Here is a 16,724-nt window from a genome sequence, read left to right as displayed (position 1 = left end):
TAAATATGTCAAGAATTAATTTTAAAAGCAAAGGTATTATGTCATTTTAAAATACAGGTAATACACAACTTTTATCAGAGAATCAGTATCATGCAGATTTAGTAAGTTTCCTTGATCGATAATGGATCTGAAATACTTCCATCAATATAAGAAAGCATACTCATTGGCATCAAGTTGCTTCCAATTCATGGGTAGACCCTAGTATTTGCAGGGACGTGGGCATCAAGGGTAAACACTCAGAGGACATTCATGTGACAGTCCTGCACATGAATTAATTATATACATATCCTCGGAACTTTAAGGCATATTTGAATTTTATCTTTTCCTAGCAACTATGGAAATCATCCGACAACAATTGCCGCAGTACATTGACAGGGAGCTGCCTGGAGCTCAAGCAGGATTCCAAAGAGGATGTGGAACAAGGGATATCATTGCTGTCAGATGGATCATGGCTGAAAGCAGAAAATGCCAGAAAGATGTTTACTTGTTTAATTGATTATGCCAAGGTATTTGACTGTGTAGCTCATAACAGACTATCGATAACTTTGAGAAGCATGAGAATTCCAGAAATCTGATTGTCTCCTGTAAAACATATCCATGTATCAAGAGCCAACTGTTTAACAAGGGAACACTGCATGGTAAAGTGTGTGTCAGGGTTGTGTCCTCTCACCATACATGTTCAGTCTGTACACTAAACAAATCACCAGAGAAGCTGATCTATATGAAGAATATGGCATCAGGATTAGAGGAAGACTCATTAGCAACCTGCGAAATACACATGACACAACTGTCTGCTAAAAGCGAAGAGAACTTGAAGCACTTACTGATGACGATCGAGGACTGCAACCTTCAGAATGGATTACAATACAAAAGAAACAAGTCCAAGATCCTTCCAACTAGAACAATATGTAACATCGTGACAGATAGAGAAACGACGATAGTTGTCAAAGACTTTGCCTTGCTTGGCTCCACAATCAGTGCTCACAGAAGCAGCGGTCAAGAGAGCCTAAGATGAGTTGCATCCGGCAAATCTAGCACAAGACCTCTTTTAGAACGTTGAAAAACAAGGCAATCGCTTTAAGGACTAGGGTGTGCCTGATCCCAGCCCTGGTCATTTCAACAGCCTCCCATACGTGTGAAAGTTGGGCATGAATTGAGGGCAATCAAAGAGTTGCTATGAAGAGTACAGAATGCCCTGTGGATTGCTAAAAGGGTACTAAGCAAATCCGTTGTGGAAGAAGTGGTGCAGGGGGATCCTCCCAGGCAAGGATGGCAAGACTTCATCTTGCATACTCTGGACATGTTTTCAAGAGAGTAGGAGGAGGACAGAAAAGGTCGGCTCCCAGAGACGGACCAGCACGGCGGCTCCAACAGAGGGCTCGAGCACAGGGCCAGCTGCGAGGACGGCCGGCACAGAAGCTGGCAGGGTTTCATTCGGTTGTGCCTAAGGTTGCAATGGATAGGAACGGATTCGATGGCCCCTAACAACAATAACTATGGGACGACTCACTCGGAAACAAATTCAAACACAAGCAGGTTCTCACCGATGCAAAACAAATCATCTCCACATCAGAATTCTAATTAAAGAGTAATATTAATTATGCACTTAATAAATCTTAAACTTACTGATTCCAAACTGACATCTTATATTTCTAAACTGCTTTGTAGAAAAGAAATACAACTGCTATTACTCTGAAATAAATTATACTGTATACATACATTGTTTACTAATGGACAGGTAACATACACTCCTTGCTTATCCATTAAGTGATGCCGTATTGGTGGATAAACACTGATCACTGGTTTTTCCTGAGGAAACTGAGGAGGAAGCAATCTAGTAATGACAAAACAGAAGGAAAACAAAGGCCATAAATGCTACATTAATAAATATAATCCTAAAGCAAAATTAAGAATAAATTAAATTTCCACACATTCATTCAGATTATCTATTAAACAATACATACACTATTATGGATGTTGAGATGACTGCAAACATACACAACGTTACCCATTGGCAACAAAACAATCAAGTAAATGAATAAAGTTTTCTTAATGTAGAATATAAGCATCCTGAACTGCAGCATATTTGACACACATGCCAAAGAATTGCTTTGAGACACAATGTACCAAGCTATAAAAAATCCCACTAAAAAGCAGATTGGGCATTTGTATCAGGTGAGCCTTATCAACCCAACAGGCTCTGGCTATGTGAATTTCCTTTGTTCTCTAGAGACCTGGTGGCAGAGTATTTAGCCGTTCGGTTGCTAATTAAGAGGTTAGTGGTATGAACCCACCAATTGTTTCAGGGAGAAAGATGTGCCAGCCTGTGTCTGTGCAGGTGAACCAACAGCCTTGGATCTACTCTGCCCAAACCAACCGCAAGTGGGTTTTCAACTTTTAAGATGTTGCCAAGAATAATTTCCCAATTTTTTCCCTAAAGGCTAAGGTAGATAAAATGAAAGAATTAGGATAGAAACTTTGCGATTGTCAGCGTCTCCTGGTTCTACAGTTCCTTTCTAACTCCTCAATTCTGAGGTCAATAACATGATTCTCTCTTAAGAATATTAATTCTTAACTGCTGCAAAATTAAGATTACTGTGAAGTCTTACTAAAATTCAGAAGATACTTTTATTTCCTTTTAAACTCCTTTGTACCTTTTCTGAAGTAGAAACTTACTTGTTGGGAATATTGTCAAGAAGAAAACCAGGTCTTCGTAGCCTCTCCTATTTACCTTTACCTGGGGAATTGGTGAGAGGAAACTACTGTGTGACGGCACTTCCAAAAGTTTGTAGATTCTGTTTTAATTCAATTTTTTCACAAACTTTCTGAAGCACATTCTAATAGTTGTGGATGTTTAACTAGTTTGATTTTTTAAAATTTCTTTAAAAAGGCACTGGATCCCAACCAATAGCTCTTCACTATCCACGTGTCTGTAATTTGCAGGGATTCTGCGTGGTTCTCAAAACTCCTATATCTGTTAACCTAGTACAATGCTTGATGCAGTTATAAATTTATGCTTTAACTCATTCACTAAAGTAGCATTCGAAAAGGTCTACTATGTACATCCATTATGTTAGGCAAAGGTAAGACATGGTTTCAAGTCTTCAAATTAGGCACAATTTTCCTTGACTGAAGCACTTTTGCTAGCAGCTAATAATCTAACCATTTCATACTACACACTAATAATTGCATGTAAGGTTAAATGGATACTCAGAAATCATTTTGTTTAACCTTTCTCTATTGTAACTTAATTAAAATATAATTATATTTTAACTCATTTTTCCTTAAATATAAATAATAATTCATATTTAGCTTTGAATATTCTGGTTGATGTAGATTTTTGTTGGTGAAAATTAGAATACTTAAAGTTGTAAACAGAAAAGCACACACATCTCTAGTGCTTTTCCATACCTGACCCTTTAGGTTATCTGTCATTATTATTCTGAATCTTTTAACCCGATCACCAGATAAGTCTTTAGTAGAAATCAATAAAATGATTACAGTACCAAGGATCACTATTACATATTTTCATTCTATTTTTTCTTAGACTACTTCTTTTTACATCAATGTAAATTAGTGATATCTTCCAAGAATATTTCACTATATTGTGTAGAATAGTATAAATTCTAGTTATTAGAATGTGAATATTCAAAACCAGTTTATTTTAGGAAACTTATTTATAATAATAACTAAGAAACAGAAAACAATAAGGATATTTTTTAAGTCCAATGACATGACAAAGTAGGATACAGTTCTACTCACATATTAATGTTAATTGTCAAGTTGTTTACGGTGAATGGTAATCTGTATTCCACATCTTTCTGTATTTCAGCTATACTATAGGAAAAATTTGAAAAGAAATAGATTATACAAAGTTATAAAACTATTAATGGTAAAAACAAATGTCAAATGCTAGCGCCTCTTAAACCCGATTACTTCAACTTTGTATAAATCGAATCTGGACCATCATCAGCAACACTTATGTCTTTAAGGGGAAAAAAAATCCATAATTAGAAAGCCTTGGCAAATTTGAACATGTCATTAAATAAAACCAACAGCAAGAAAAAGACTGCTTTGCAGAGAGTCAGTGAAAAGGAAGGCAGCCTTTCATGAGATGGATTCACAGAGCAGCCCCAATGGATTCACACACACCGCGAAAATGGCACGCAGCCGGGCAGGCTCGCTTTCTGTTACAGCAGGCTGCCAGTTGGAGCCCACTGATGGCAGCCAACACAAATACCATTCTGAAACACTCAACATAGGGAGGGGCACCGCTATAGAGAGAAGCAATTCCTGTGTTCGTGATCATTGATTTCCTATTATTCGTGAATGACGGGGAGATGATTAAATTCTAATATGGGTTTTTGTCCCACTTTTAGAGTCAAAATTATTCTAGAAAATCCTTCATACTCGCTATAGAGTTTATAGTTTTAAGAATATAGCATCTCTATAACAATTTTTATATAAAGATTAAGAACTCTGAAGCTACACTGGATGGGATAACAGGAAAATCTAAAAGAATATGGGAAAAGCAAAAGTCTACTTATTAACAATAGTAACCTGAGAGCCAGGTACTGGTCCAGTTTGGGCTCCTTAGTATCATTTAGTAACTAGACCAAAGGGTGGTGATGAGCTAATAAATGCAAAGTGCTCATAACACACACTATTTTAAATGTTGTCTTGTATTTTCATTATTGGGAAATGCAGGTATAAATAACTTTACAATCACTGAGGAATCAATCCCAATGGGCAACAAATGAAGTTTAATGTTACTGTTACCGTATATACTCATGTATAAGCTGATTTTTCCAGGACATTTTTAATGCAGATTTTGTGGTAAAATAAGGTGCCTCTGGGCCAGCTTGTACTTGAGTATATATGGTATTTTCATTGTTGGAAGTTAAGTCATTCTGCTTAATAAAAAGCCTTTACAATCTTAAAACAAGGCAGATGCAGTAAGAATTCAAGTTCAATTGCATCTTATGAAAGAATCTGTCCTAAGTTAGCACAATGTATGGTTGTCCAATTCAAACGACTAAAGATTTTAATAGATCAGCACCACCAAACTGTGTACTATATTGAAACAACTGTATACTGCAACCTTGTTACTCAAAATGCAGACATGAATTTTGACTAGATGCATTAGGCAAAACAGCATGCATTGCTTCATCTGATGATGAATTATTTCCCTATATATAACTGATCACAAAAGCGATTTTAAATATATTTCTATTACAGTAACTTAGAAAAAATAACTCCAAAAATAATTTATTGTTGCTCTAAAAAAAATACACAAAACCAAAGAAAATAAAAACCACCCATGACTGCATATTCTCAAGACAACCACTTGTTAACATGAGGTGTAGAAGCTATTCTTCTACTTCAGTCTTCTTTAAAATAAAAATAGAATTAAAATGTTCATACGATTTTACAACTTGATCTTGTCCACTTCGTAATTGTTACCATCTTCATACAGTAGATGTTATATTTTATATTACTGTGAATGATTGCATCGCACCTGACCCTAGGTCCTACTGCTCTTTAACGGGAGGAGCCCTAGTGGGGTGGGTGACACGTTGGAGCTGCTAACTGCAAGGACAACAGCTTGAATCTACTCAGTACCGTATATACTCGTGTACACGCCGAGATTTTCAGGACATTTAAAAAATCATTTTATTGGGGGCTTGTACAATTCTTGTCACAATCCATCCATCCATCCATTATGTCAAGCACATCTGTACATTTGTTACCATCATTCTTAAAACATTTGCTTTCCACTTGAGCCCCTAATATCAGCTCATTTTCCCCCTCCCTCTCTGCTCCCCCCTCACTCATGAACCCTCCATGATTCATAAGTTATCATTATTTTGTCATATCTTACACTTTCCGATGTCTCCCTTCACCCACTTTTCTGTTGTCCATCCCCCAGGGTGGAGGTTATATGCAGATCCTTGTAATTGGTTCCCCTTTTCTACCCCACCTTCCCTCCACCCTCCAGGTATCGCCACTCTCACCAGTGCTCCTGAAGGGATTATCCGCCCTGGATTCCCTGTGTTTCCAGTTCCTATCTGTACCAATGTACATCCTCTGGTCTAGCCAAATTTGTAAGGTAGAATTGGGATCATGAGAGTGGGGGGAGGAAGCATTTAAGAAGTAGAAGAAAGTTTTGTTTCATCGCTGCTACCCTGCACCCTGACTGGCTTGTCTCCTCCCTGCAACCCCCCTTTAGTAAGGGGGTATCCAGTTGCCTACAGATGGGCTTTGAGTCTCCACTCTGCACTCATCCTCATTTACAATGATATGATTTTTTTTGTTCTTTGAAGCCTGATACCTGATCCCTTCTACACCTCATGGTCACACAGGCTGGTGTGCTTCTTCCATGTGGGCTTTGTTGCTTCTGAGCTAGATGGCTGCTTATTTACCTGCAAGTCTTTAAGACCCCAGACACTATATCTTTTGATAGCCAGGCACCATCAGCTTTCTTCACCATATTTGTTTATGCACACATTTGTCTTCAGTGATCATGCCAGGAAGGCCAGCACATTTTTAATGCTGTTTTTTTTTTTAATTAGGTGCTTTGATTGATATTCGGGTTTGCTTATACTCCAGTATATACGGTAATAGTTCCACAGAAGAAAGATGAGGCTTTTGGAATCCCCAAAAGTTCACAGGCTCAGACACTCAAAGGAGCAGTTCTACTCTGTACAAAAAGGTCACTATGAGTCTAAATAATTTCGAGAGCATTAGATTTGGGTTTTGAATTCTTTAAGCTATTCCCTATTAATAGACATATATATAGATTCCAATTTTTATTATTATAAATATAGAATAGGATTAAAATATTATAAATCTCTAATTGGATAAAACTTCTTATAGACATATTTTTATGATTAAATAGTACCTCTTTAGATGAAAATATGTAACATATATAGAAACATTATATATCATATATTTAAACTACTGCTGTGATTATACCAGAAGATAATTCAAATGCTCTTCCAGGAATAATTTTATCTGTGGGGTTTTTTTTTATTGTCACACTAGATTTTATTGAGTTTCTAAGTTTCACACAATATATACTATTTTGATACCGTTTCAACTTCTGGGAGTGAGGTTCTCAGCACAAAATTCTAATACCACCCCCACTCCCATCCAATAAGAAAATATTTCAAGACCAACTGGTCTTTCCTCATCCTGTACCTCACCTCTGTGGGTTTTATAAGAAGATAATTATCCCATTTTTAACTCAGTGGTTCTGAATTTGTGGGGGGGAAAGTTTTAGCTAATAGACTTTTAAATACAAGTTTAAAAGTTCCTGATGAGAATATCAAATGATTTTTTTTTAAAGTAAAGAAAGAAAAAGTGATCATGCTTTTCCTTTAGGGTTAGCGATCTCAAGTTCTACTTGCCCAGGGTTGCCATAAATATTACATTTGTAAAAGATGCAGAACTATGAAGTGATAAAGCAAAGTTCAATTAAACTAGGGCTACCTGTAATTTTTATAGGAGGGGTACCCCCCAAAAACTCTGGAATATTTTTTTCAAAGCTACGTATTTAATTTTTTTTTTTTTTTTACAAAACAACCATATCCCCTTCAAAGTACTCTCCATTATACTTAATACATTTTTCAAATCCGTGATTCTGTTCTTGGAAACATTTTTCATACTCGTCTGTTTGGATGGTTGATAGCACCTCCCTTGTTATTTTCTTCACCTCTTCTACTTTGTCAAATCACTGTCCTTTCATGCCCCTCTTCCTTCATGGAAACAAAAGAAGTCACAGGGAGCGAAGTCAAGTGAGTAAGATGCCTGGGGCAAGAGAGGCATGCTGGTTTTTGCCAAAAACTGGTGCACTGAGATGGCTGTGTGAGCACGTGCACTGTCCTGGTGGCAAACCAGGCCATCTGCCACAAAGCAGGCCTTTTTTGTTGCACGCTGCTTTGCTATCTTTTCAGAACCTCTACATAGAAAGCTGGATTAACAGTCTGACCTGGTGGAATGAACTCCAAATGCACTATCCCCCTCACATTACAACCAGTTTGGGGGGTACCTCCTTGCAGGTTTACCTTGAAAATAAAGGAGTCAGATGGTTAGACAAGGATGGTAGATACAGAATAGATAATTCCTCTTTTCCTTCTAAATCTCTACGAAATATCAAAACATTACCACAAAGCAAATGCGTGCCCATACTAAAAAAACCAAAAGAACCAAAGGCAGATACGAAATCTTTAGGGCTACCCTCAAGGGTACAGATGAGATTAAGGAAACCTATAGCTTTGTCATGTCAATCCTGACACATAATCACAAGAGTAAAACTACTTGTTAGGGTTATGCAAATCTTTACAGAAAAAATAACAACCACAATTTACTGCCATGGCTTCTAAGTCACAGTTAATACAGGACAGGGGAGAACTGCCCCGGTGGGTTTCTGAGACTGTTAGCACTTTATGGGAGTAGACAGTCTTCCACAGAGCGGCTGGTAGTTTCAAACTGCTGACCTTGTATTTAGCAGCCCAATGCATAACCACTATGCTAGACTGCAAATCTTTTCAGGAGCAGACTGCCATCTTTCTCCCATGGAGTACCTGCTATCCCCAAACTGCTGATCTGTCTGTGAACAGCCAAGTGCTTACACCACTGCACCAGCAGGGTTCCTTAGCTCCAAGGAGAGGTGTGAAATAAGAGCAAAAAAAAAGTACTTGTACAGGAACTTACCACAACCTAAACCATAAGACCAGATTGAAGTGAGGAGCAGGGTGAAGGTCGTCCAAGCGCAGCACTCAATCAGTGCAAACCCTAAGTGTGGAGGGGCGGGTACATTTCTCAGGTTAATAAGTGGGAAGAATTTTGTGAAACAGTATGTAGGCTTGGTAACTCTTCATTCCTTCCAGTGGGTTCTAAGCAGTACAGAGCAGTGCCTACTATTCACACCAAGAATACAGCATGAGGTTGGCTTCGAGGAAGCCAGCGGTGCCTCAGAAAGGTGCTAACTGCCAGGTTGCAGGGACCCCAGCGAAGCTCCATTTCCCATGACCCACCCCCCCCCCCAGCAGGCAGTCTTCTTTCAGTCCCCGGCTGCTGACTGGGGCAAAGACATCACGCACCCACAGACAAGCCCACAGGGCACCTCAAAACCAGAAATGAATTTAGTTACCAGATAACTGAAGAAAACCAAACCATGAAAGGCATGCACCCAACTCCACAAATCAACCCCCCCCTTCAAAACTCAAGAAACCAGAGTTTACACAAAGCAAAGAGAAGGCCATTAAATGTGTGCACGTAATAGCTTCAGAGAAACCAAATAAAGTAGCACGTGTAGACACACACAATGCTAATAAGAAACTGTAGTACCGAGACACTGGAAATTTGAAATAAATACATCAAATAAATGGCTCACTGCTCTGTTTGGAGAAGGTTTCATACCACACTCTTGGCAATATTGAAGCCTGTGAGAAATTATAAGTGCTTGAATTTGCTTTTCCCAGGTGTTTGATATGGAACATTTACTCCACACTACAACGGGGTTTCCAAAGGTTCATGGGAACAGTCCCTTCTCTTTCAATCTGACTGTTTTACACGGTGTTCTGTGGAACCATTCAACAGTTCTGCCAGGGAAGATACTGAAACAGACGCAAGCACCTAACCTTGATGGGGTCTGGGGTAGTGGTCCAGAGGTCTCCGGGAAGGAGAGAGTAATACCTGGCCTCTATTTAACTGTCACGTAAGAGTTAGCATGTCGGAAAAGACCTCCGGAGATGAAATGGGCACTCTCCATGGAGTCAACGCCCTCAGAAAGGCTTCAGATATGAAACAGCATGGCATTTCCCAGCGTCTCCATATCCTCGGGCAGTAAAGACATTTGACACCTGGGAGCTGAGGAGGTGGATGTGTTTTTGGCAAGAGTTGGGAACCTATGGAAAAGAAAGGCACAGCAAGTGGAACAGAAAAACCGAAAGCAGAGAGAGTGCGCAGGGCCTCGTGGCTGTAGAGCTGGTGCACTGGTGGCATACTGGGTTTCGTGGGGCTGTAAACTCAGCATCAGCAGTGCGATGATGCTTCAGCTACTCCACGGGAGAAAGATGAGGCTTCTGCTCCTGTGAAGATTTCCATCCTTGGAAACCCAAAGGAGTGGTTCTACTCTGTCCTAAAGGGTCCCGGTGGGTGAGCCTGTATCTGCTTGATGTCAGTGAGTACTTGTTTTGTTTCTGTTTTCCAAGTGGAAGTAGAAGGGAGTTCTTAGGGAAGCAAACAAGCAATCAATTACAAGCTGAAAGGCTAGTGGTTTGACTCCACCCAGCACAGCTAGTGAGATAAGCTGGGTAATCAACCTTAGTGATATACTTCCAAAACAGTACAGCCTTGAAAATGCCAAGGGTCACCAGAGGCCACCAAGGTCAGAAGAAAACAATCCAATCACTAAGGGTTAAAGGCTCGGGGCATCAGAAATAACCACTCTTCTTGGATCTAGGGTTTGGCAACAAAAGAAATCACCACAACAATTTTAATAGTTTTATTTATTAGGGGCTCATACAACTCTTATCACAATCCATACACACATCAATTGTGTAAAGCACATCTGTACATTCATTGCCTTCATCATTCTCACAACATCAGCTCCTCATTTTTCCCTTCCCTCCTCCCTCCCCCTCCCTCATGAACCCTTGATAATTTATAAATTATTATTCTGTCATATCTTGCCCTCTACGACATCTCCCTTCACCCACTTTTCTGTTGTCCATTCCCCCAGGGAAGAGGTCACATGTAGATCCTTGTAATCGGCTCCCTCTTTCCAACCCGCTCACCCTCCACCCTCCCAGTATCACCACTCATAACTATCTAGTGATTAGTATTATTAGTTTTAAGATATAAGAAAAATACAGTTACAATGATCAGTTACTGAGCACCTACTGTATATCAGACATTATCCAGGATTCTTCACCTGTATTTTGCCTAATTAAAATGGGTACATTTAATTCTCAAAGAAACAATAGCTCTCTGGAATAGAAAAGCTTTCTGAATGGAAACTGAGTAGTAGTCCTGCCAGAGACAAAAAGACTATAGATAGGCTTGTGACAGCTTTATTTTAAAACTGCTGACTGGAGGCATGGAGGGAAAGACGAAAGTAATGTGCCCTGCACCTACTGTGTGCCAGAAACTCTTCTATGTGTTTTCCCTGGATTATTTAAGTATCAGCTATCCTGCATTGTAGGAATTGCAATCCCTGATTTTAGCAATTGGGAACTTGAAGTTCAGAGAAGTTGATTCTAGTTCCAGAGTTAGAACGAGAATCCAAGACACTTAAGAATACAAAGCTGTCCTTCATTAAACTAAATTATGCTAGCATTCCCACTGGTGATGTGTTCAGCTTGCTTCCATTCATGCTCTTCTATATCTTTCTGTATCTGAAAGAGTGATTGCATTGAGAAGCCTGAGGATTCAACTGCTGTTGACACCTGGTAGGGCAAGTGAAGTAGTCAATCCCCTTCAGCAGTTCCCAACCCGTGGGTCATGACCCCTTTGGGGGGGTCAAATGACCCTTTCACAAGGGTCGCCTGATTCATAACAGTCGCAAAATTACAGTTATGAAGTAGCAACAAAAATAATTTTATGGTTGGGGGAGTCACCACAACCTGAGGAACTGCTAAAGGGTCGTGGCATGAGGAAGGTTGGGAACCACTGCTCCCCTTGTTTATGTGACTGATCTAAGTCCAGTGCCACACTCCTTTTACCCCATCACTTCCTCACTCCTGGCTCAGTTTTCAGTCTGACTCTTAATAGTCAGTTTTTGAAAATAGAAAAAAAAAAGTAATTCCGATTGGCGTAATTAGATTAGATTTTTAACCAAATATAAAAGAGGAACAGCACCAGAACGATGATGGAATTGAATAGTATTCGTGTGATTGCAGAAATCCTTATACTGAAGAGAGCTAATAATAGCTGTCACTGTGTAACTTTCAAGTAAAAGAGTTGATTATCAATAATAGTTACCATTCACACCAGCTCCAATTTGCTGTTTTAAAGATAGGGTAATAAAATAATAAAGAAGTGGTGTAGTGGTGGTTACATATTGTGCCATTAACTGCAAAGTCAGCAGTTCAAAACCACTAGTTGATCTGTGAGAGAAAGATGAGGTTTTTCACTCCTGTAGAGTTATGGTCTTGGAAACCAACAGAGGACAGTCCTACCCTGTCTTATAGGGTTGCTCTGAGTTGTATGGTTTATCATCAGATGTTGGTAGTTTATGACTTAGATCACACTACAGGGAAGTACTAAACAAGTTGACTTCTAAAGAATCCCTATATATTAAGGTTAGTGATCGTTATTACTTGGGAGTTGGTAAGTGCAAATAATAGAACACCATGTTGAACCTTAAACCAAAAATACCCCCTGAAGTTTCCTTAAAACCAAACAATAGTAGAGCATGACTAGGAAAGAATGTCTGCCCCGAGTATGGGGCTCTTTCAGGAACTACCAATATGGGATCAAACTGACAATAATTATAATTCAAGATTAGGAAATTAGGGCAGTGAGTTTTTTAACTAGGGAAACACAACTCTGAAAATGGTTACACAACTTGAAGAATGTAAACAAGGTCACTGAGTTTTACACACTGAGATTGTTGCCTTGGTGTATGCTCTGCTATGTCTATTCTCAATAGTAATAAATAAGGTAATAAAACAAGGAAAAGAAAATCAAGCTCAAAGTGGCCTAACCAGTGAGGAAATTACTTATCTCACAAAATAAGTTTAGAAGTTCAACAGCTGGTTAATTTAGCCACTAAATGTTAAACTAGCCAGCTGTGGAACTGCTAAATGTATTTTGTGAGCTCACGGACTCAGCTATTTTCCATCTCTACCACATCGAGTAGTCAGCCTGGTTTTCCCTCATGGTTTAAGCAACTCCAGATATTTAATGTAAAGCAGCAATATCTAAACATGAGAGAGGCTTATCTTCCCGGCAGCTCTTTTTATAATTGAGGCAAATGTTTTCAGCCCCTCGACCTCTATGCTTCCTTCCCCTTCCAATCCCACTGCCCAGGAGCTCGGCCTCAATAAGAATTAACAGGGGAATACACCCATCGTTGTTGGCTTAAACAGATCACACATCATCCACTGGGGTGGAAGGATCGCTGGCTCCACTGTATGCACAGGGAGAAGCCAAATCAAAGCAAGCCCTCCCAGGAAGTCAGGGAAGTGGGAATGCTAGCATAATTTAGTTTAATGAATTTTTCCCACTGACACTGCTCTATCAGTACCTGAGCCCTGCAAAGGGCCCACATGCTTGGCTACTAACTAAATGGCTGGAAGTCTGAGTCTACCAAAAGCAGCTGGGAGCAAAGGCCTTCTGCTCTCCTTACACAAGACTAGTCCTGTAAAGCCCTATGGAGCTCGGCTCTACTCTGACACACTCGGGGTGAACCTTGAGTGGCAGTTGACAACAGCAATTGGTTACTGGTTATCTACAAGATGTCAGGGAGAGAGATAGAACCTTCAGCTAGCCTTGAGGAGAAAGGCCTGAGGAGGATGAAGAAATAAAGATTTCTCACGGTAACTAAAAGAAAAGAGTTCATATCCATAGAGAAAACGAAGTACACTATTTCCTAAACTTATAAAAAGGCAAGTGCTGGAAGAAAGACAGGTGACGTGGGTGGGAAGTTACTGAAAAAGGCAAAAGAAATCAGATACTGTGATTGCCAGGAAAGAGTGGTTGACCTTACGTTTGGAGAAAGGCCTAAGTATAAAATGAGACGTTAGTGGGCAGCACACAGGGTCCACTGGCATTCACAATATTAAAAGTTTTTGTATTGTTAATCAAAATCCAGTTGAAAGATTCTTTCTACCTTTAGAATGGCCAATCAAGTGTGTAAATTACCATACTTAATTTAGCTACTCAAACATCATATTGCACTGACACCACGGTGCTTTAAAAAGTTCATGGAAAAATTCCATCATCTGTTAATTCATTTTTCCATGAGTTTTTGAAGCCCATTCATAGGCCATTTTAAAATGTTTGCCATTAGGTACAAGGGCAGACTTAACAAGAATGGGTGGGTAGCTTTTTTTCCCTGGCACAGTCCCATTCCAAACAAATCTCAACCTCCTGACCTACTTAAATGTCACCATTATAATCCAAGTATAATTTGTAAATGTTAAAAATTTAAATTAAATTTCAAGTACTGAATTAAAGAACTTAAAGAAAACAAGCTATATATTCAAAAACACTTCAACATATGTAGATAATGTCACACATCCAATTACAAGTGTCATATCTGGGTCAAAATATAAAACACACGGTGGCTTCAATTCCTGGTAGCCTCTGATCTTCTTAAAACTAATTCCAGGACTCCTTCGATTAAGAATCCCTGCTTTAGAAACTCATCTTTTTGGGGAGGCACAATAAACTTCACAGTCATCACTTTATCAGCGATAGCAGCAAGGGACTTGGGAAGGTACTTCAAATATTCAACACCAACCTCAAAGAATACAAGTCTGTCAGCACTGTGAATAGTTAACGGATTATGTCAAAGAGAGGGAGCCCTGGAGGTGTAGAGCGTTATGTGTTGTGCTGCTAATAGATCAGCAACCAGAAGCCACCAGCCATTCGTGGGAGAAAGATGAGGCAGGCTTTTTACTCCTGTCAAAACTCAGTCTCAGAAACCCACGGGGGCAGTTCTGCTTGTCCTATAGGGTTTTTATGAGTTGGCAGTGAGAAAAACAGAATATTCTACACAACTAGTTCTAAAAGTATGGTTCTAAAAGACATTTGGGCAGTGGTATAGTATCTATTTCCAAGGTGGTAACTTTCAAGGGGACACACTTTTGTTACATTTGTTGAAAAGACTTCATTTTATTTATAATCATTTATTCTAAGAGTAGGCAATACAGAACTTGAATTATAGACTAACTTTTAAGAACTTTGAAAACTTAATTTTACAAAAAGAAGGCTATCCATAAAAAACGGCCTGCCGTTTTTCTCTTTTCTGTTAAATACTATACAGTTTCTCCTCTTGAAAGTTCTCAACAAGCAAAACAATAGACAGCCAAAAAACATGCAGTTCAGTCGATGGGCCTCTTTTTAACCAAACGGATTTTGTGATGAAATTTTCTTTCAAAAATATATCTGATTTTAAACTAAGTTATATATAATTTACCTGATTAGAAAGCGTTTGTAAAGTGCAACATGAAATGGCTCCTAATGGTTTGCTCACCAATAACAATGACTTCCTCAACAGGAATTGCTCAACTTTATTATCTCAGCATATGTGTATGACTCACAAACTCAGCCAGCCAGTCTCTTTGGACTCAAGCCCTGTGGGTTACCAGACAGTACATCTTTATAGCAGAAGGGAGACACAAGGAGGCTCTGAAATATCTTTTCTTTCAATTTTCCCTAGAACTTTTGGAAGCCGCCTCCTATCTGAAAAGGTCTGTGTAATAGAGAAATGGGATTGGATATAGGGTTGATATCCTTACATGATAATGCATGCTATGCAATTTAAAAACATATGCTTACTTCACAGACAGAATGTAAAGAGGCAGTTCTAATTTTTAGAAAACCATTCGAGGTTATAGACACTTGCAATACAAAAGGCTGCAGGAAGCCAGTTTACTGCAAAAGCGGTTAAAGTACATTAAATTGCAAAATATTGTTAATCTGACCATGCTGAAAATGAGATACCCATAGGAAGACAACCAACCGATCAGGTTGAATATAAAGCAATACCTGAGAGTGCGGGCAAGTATATTAAGAGATGTATACAAAACCAGTTACTGCTGCCAGATGGGAAGGAAGTTGTTGGATGATAAATTTACAGAGACTCAGGTTTGCGCCCATCACCCCCAGATTAGGAACGCTGACAGATGAAAAATGTGGCTGCCCTTTCCTTTGATATTGCACCAATTTATTTTCGGCACTCTAGGTGAAACTTCACACTTCTGTTTAGCCAACGGCAGTATTTAACAACCCTGCCAAGGCGGCAATCAGGTGAGGACAAGTGATTTGGGTAATGGACTGCGCTATCGGGAGATGTCGGGCTGAGAGACTTGTCAGGAAGGATGAGTCAGAAAGAGAAGAAGCCGGCAGTGGTGGGGCAGGAGAAAAGGAAGGGTCCGGAGGAAAAGTTGTAAACATGGATTAGGGAAGGCTAGGATGAGGGAGCTGTACCCAAGCGAGGTGGCTGACAGGGTGTTTAGGGACAGTCCCCACCCCAGGGACAGTCCCCACCCCCACCTCGCCCCACCCCCGGCCTACTTCTTCCCGTCTGATGCATCGGTCAGTCACCTGGAGTGGGAGTTCCGAAGAGATTCGATCAGACGCTGCTTCTGCTGCTGGAGGCTGGTGAGGCCACCGGGGGACCCAGCTGCGGAGGAGGAGGCGCTCTTGGTCAGCGGAAAGAGCCAGCTCATCCTCCTCCAGTGCCGGGCCCGCAGGCCTACAAGGCTTTAGCTCGCTGCTGCCCGCGGCTCAGCCCGGCCGTTTCCCACCGACCGAGTTGCGGGCGAGTGAGCCCGGAGCCCACGCGCGGAGGCCGCGTCTGCCCTAAGCAAACCTGGCCGGAGGTCCTGGCGTCCGGGGAGGCATGCCACGGCCGCGGGCACGGGGACAAGGGCAGGTCGCCGCTCGGGACAGGTAATGCCACGGCCCCAGCCCGCAAGTCCCAGGAGCAAGCCAGGAAGCCTAACTGCTTCCCACTCCCGTCACCTGCGTCTCCCGCCTCCTCCCCT

General features: G+C 40.3%; 1 protein-coding gene across 2 annotated transcripts in view; it reads right to left on the bottom strand.

Moving 5' to 3' along the window:
• VPS37A (VPS37A subunit of ESCRT-I) overlaps window positions 1–16,721 on the bottom strand; it is a 38,726-nt gene extending 22,005 nt beyond the window's left edge. The window contains exons 1-3 of one of the 2 annotated variants that reach the window (XM_075556765.1): window positions 16,282–16,721; window positions 3,763–3,837; window positions 1,720–1,834 (exon numbers count right to left, since the gene is read on the bottom strand). In XM_075556765.1, the coding sequence (XP_075412880.1) occupies window positions 1,720–1,834; window positions 3,763–3,837; window positions 16,282–16,406 (315 nt within the window). In that variant the 5' untranslated portion in view covers window positions 16,407–16,721. The remainder of the gene's footprint in view (window positions 1–1,719; window positions 1,835–3,762; window positions 3,838–16,281) is intronic. The other variant, XM_075556764.1, reaches the window with a different exon arrangement.
• Between the last annotated feature and the right edge of the window lie 3 nt (window positions 16,722–16,724).

This window comes from Tenrec ecaudatus, chromosome 8 (genome assembly GCF_050624435.1).
Source record: "Tenrec ecaudatus isolate mTenEca1 chromosome 8, mTenEca1.hap1, whole genome shotgun sequence".
In the NCBI taxonomy this organism is placed as follows: domain Eukaryota; kingdom Metazoa; phylum Chordata; class Mammalia; order Afrosoricida; family Tenrecidae; genus Tenrec; species Tenrec ecaudatus.
Note: the sequence above shows the minus strand (reverse complement) of the source record. Positions and strands in the feature narration are given on the sequence as shown.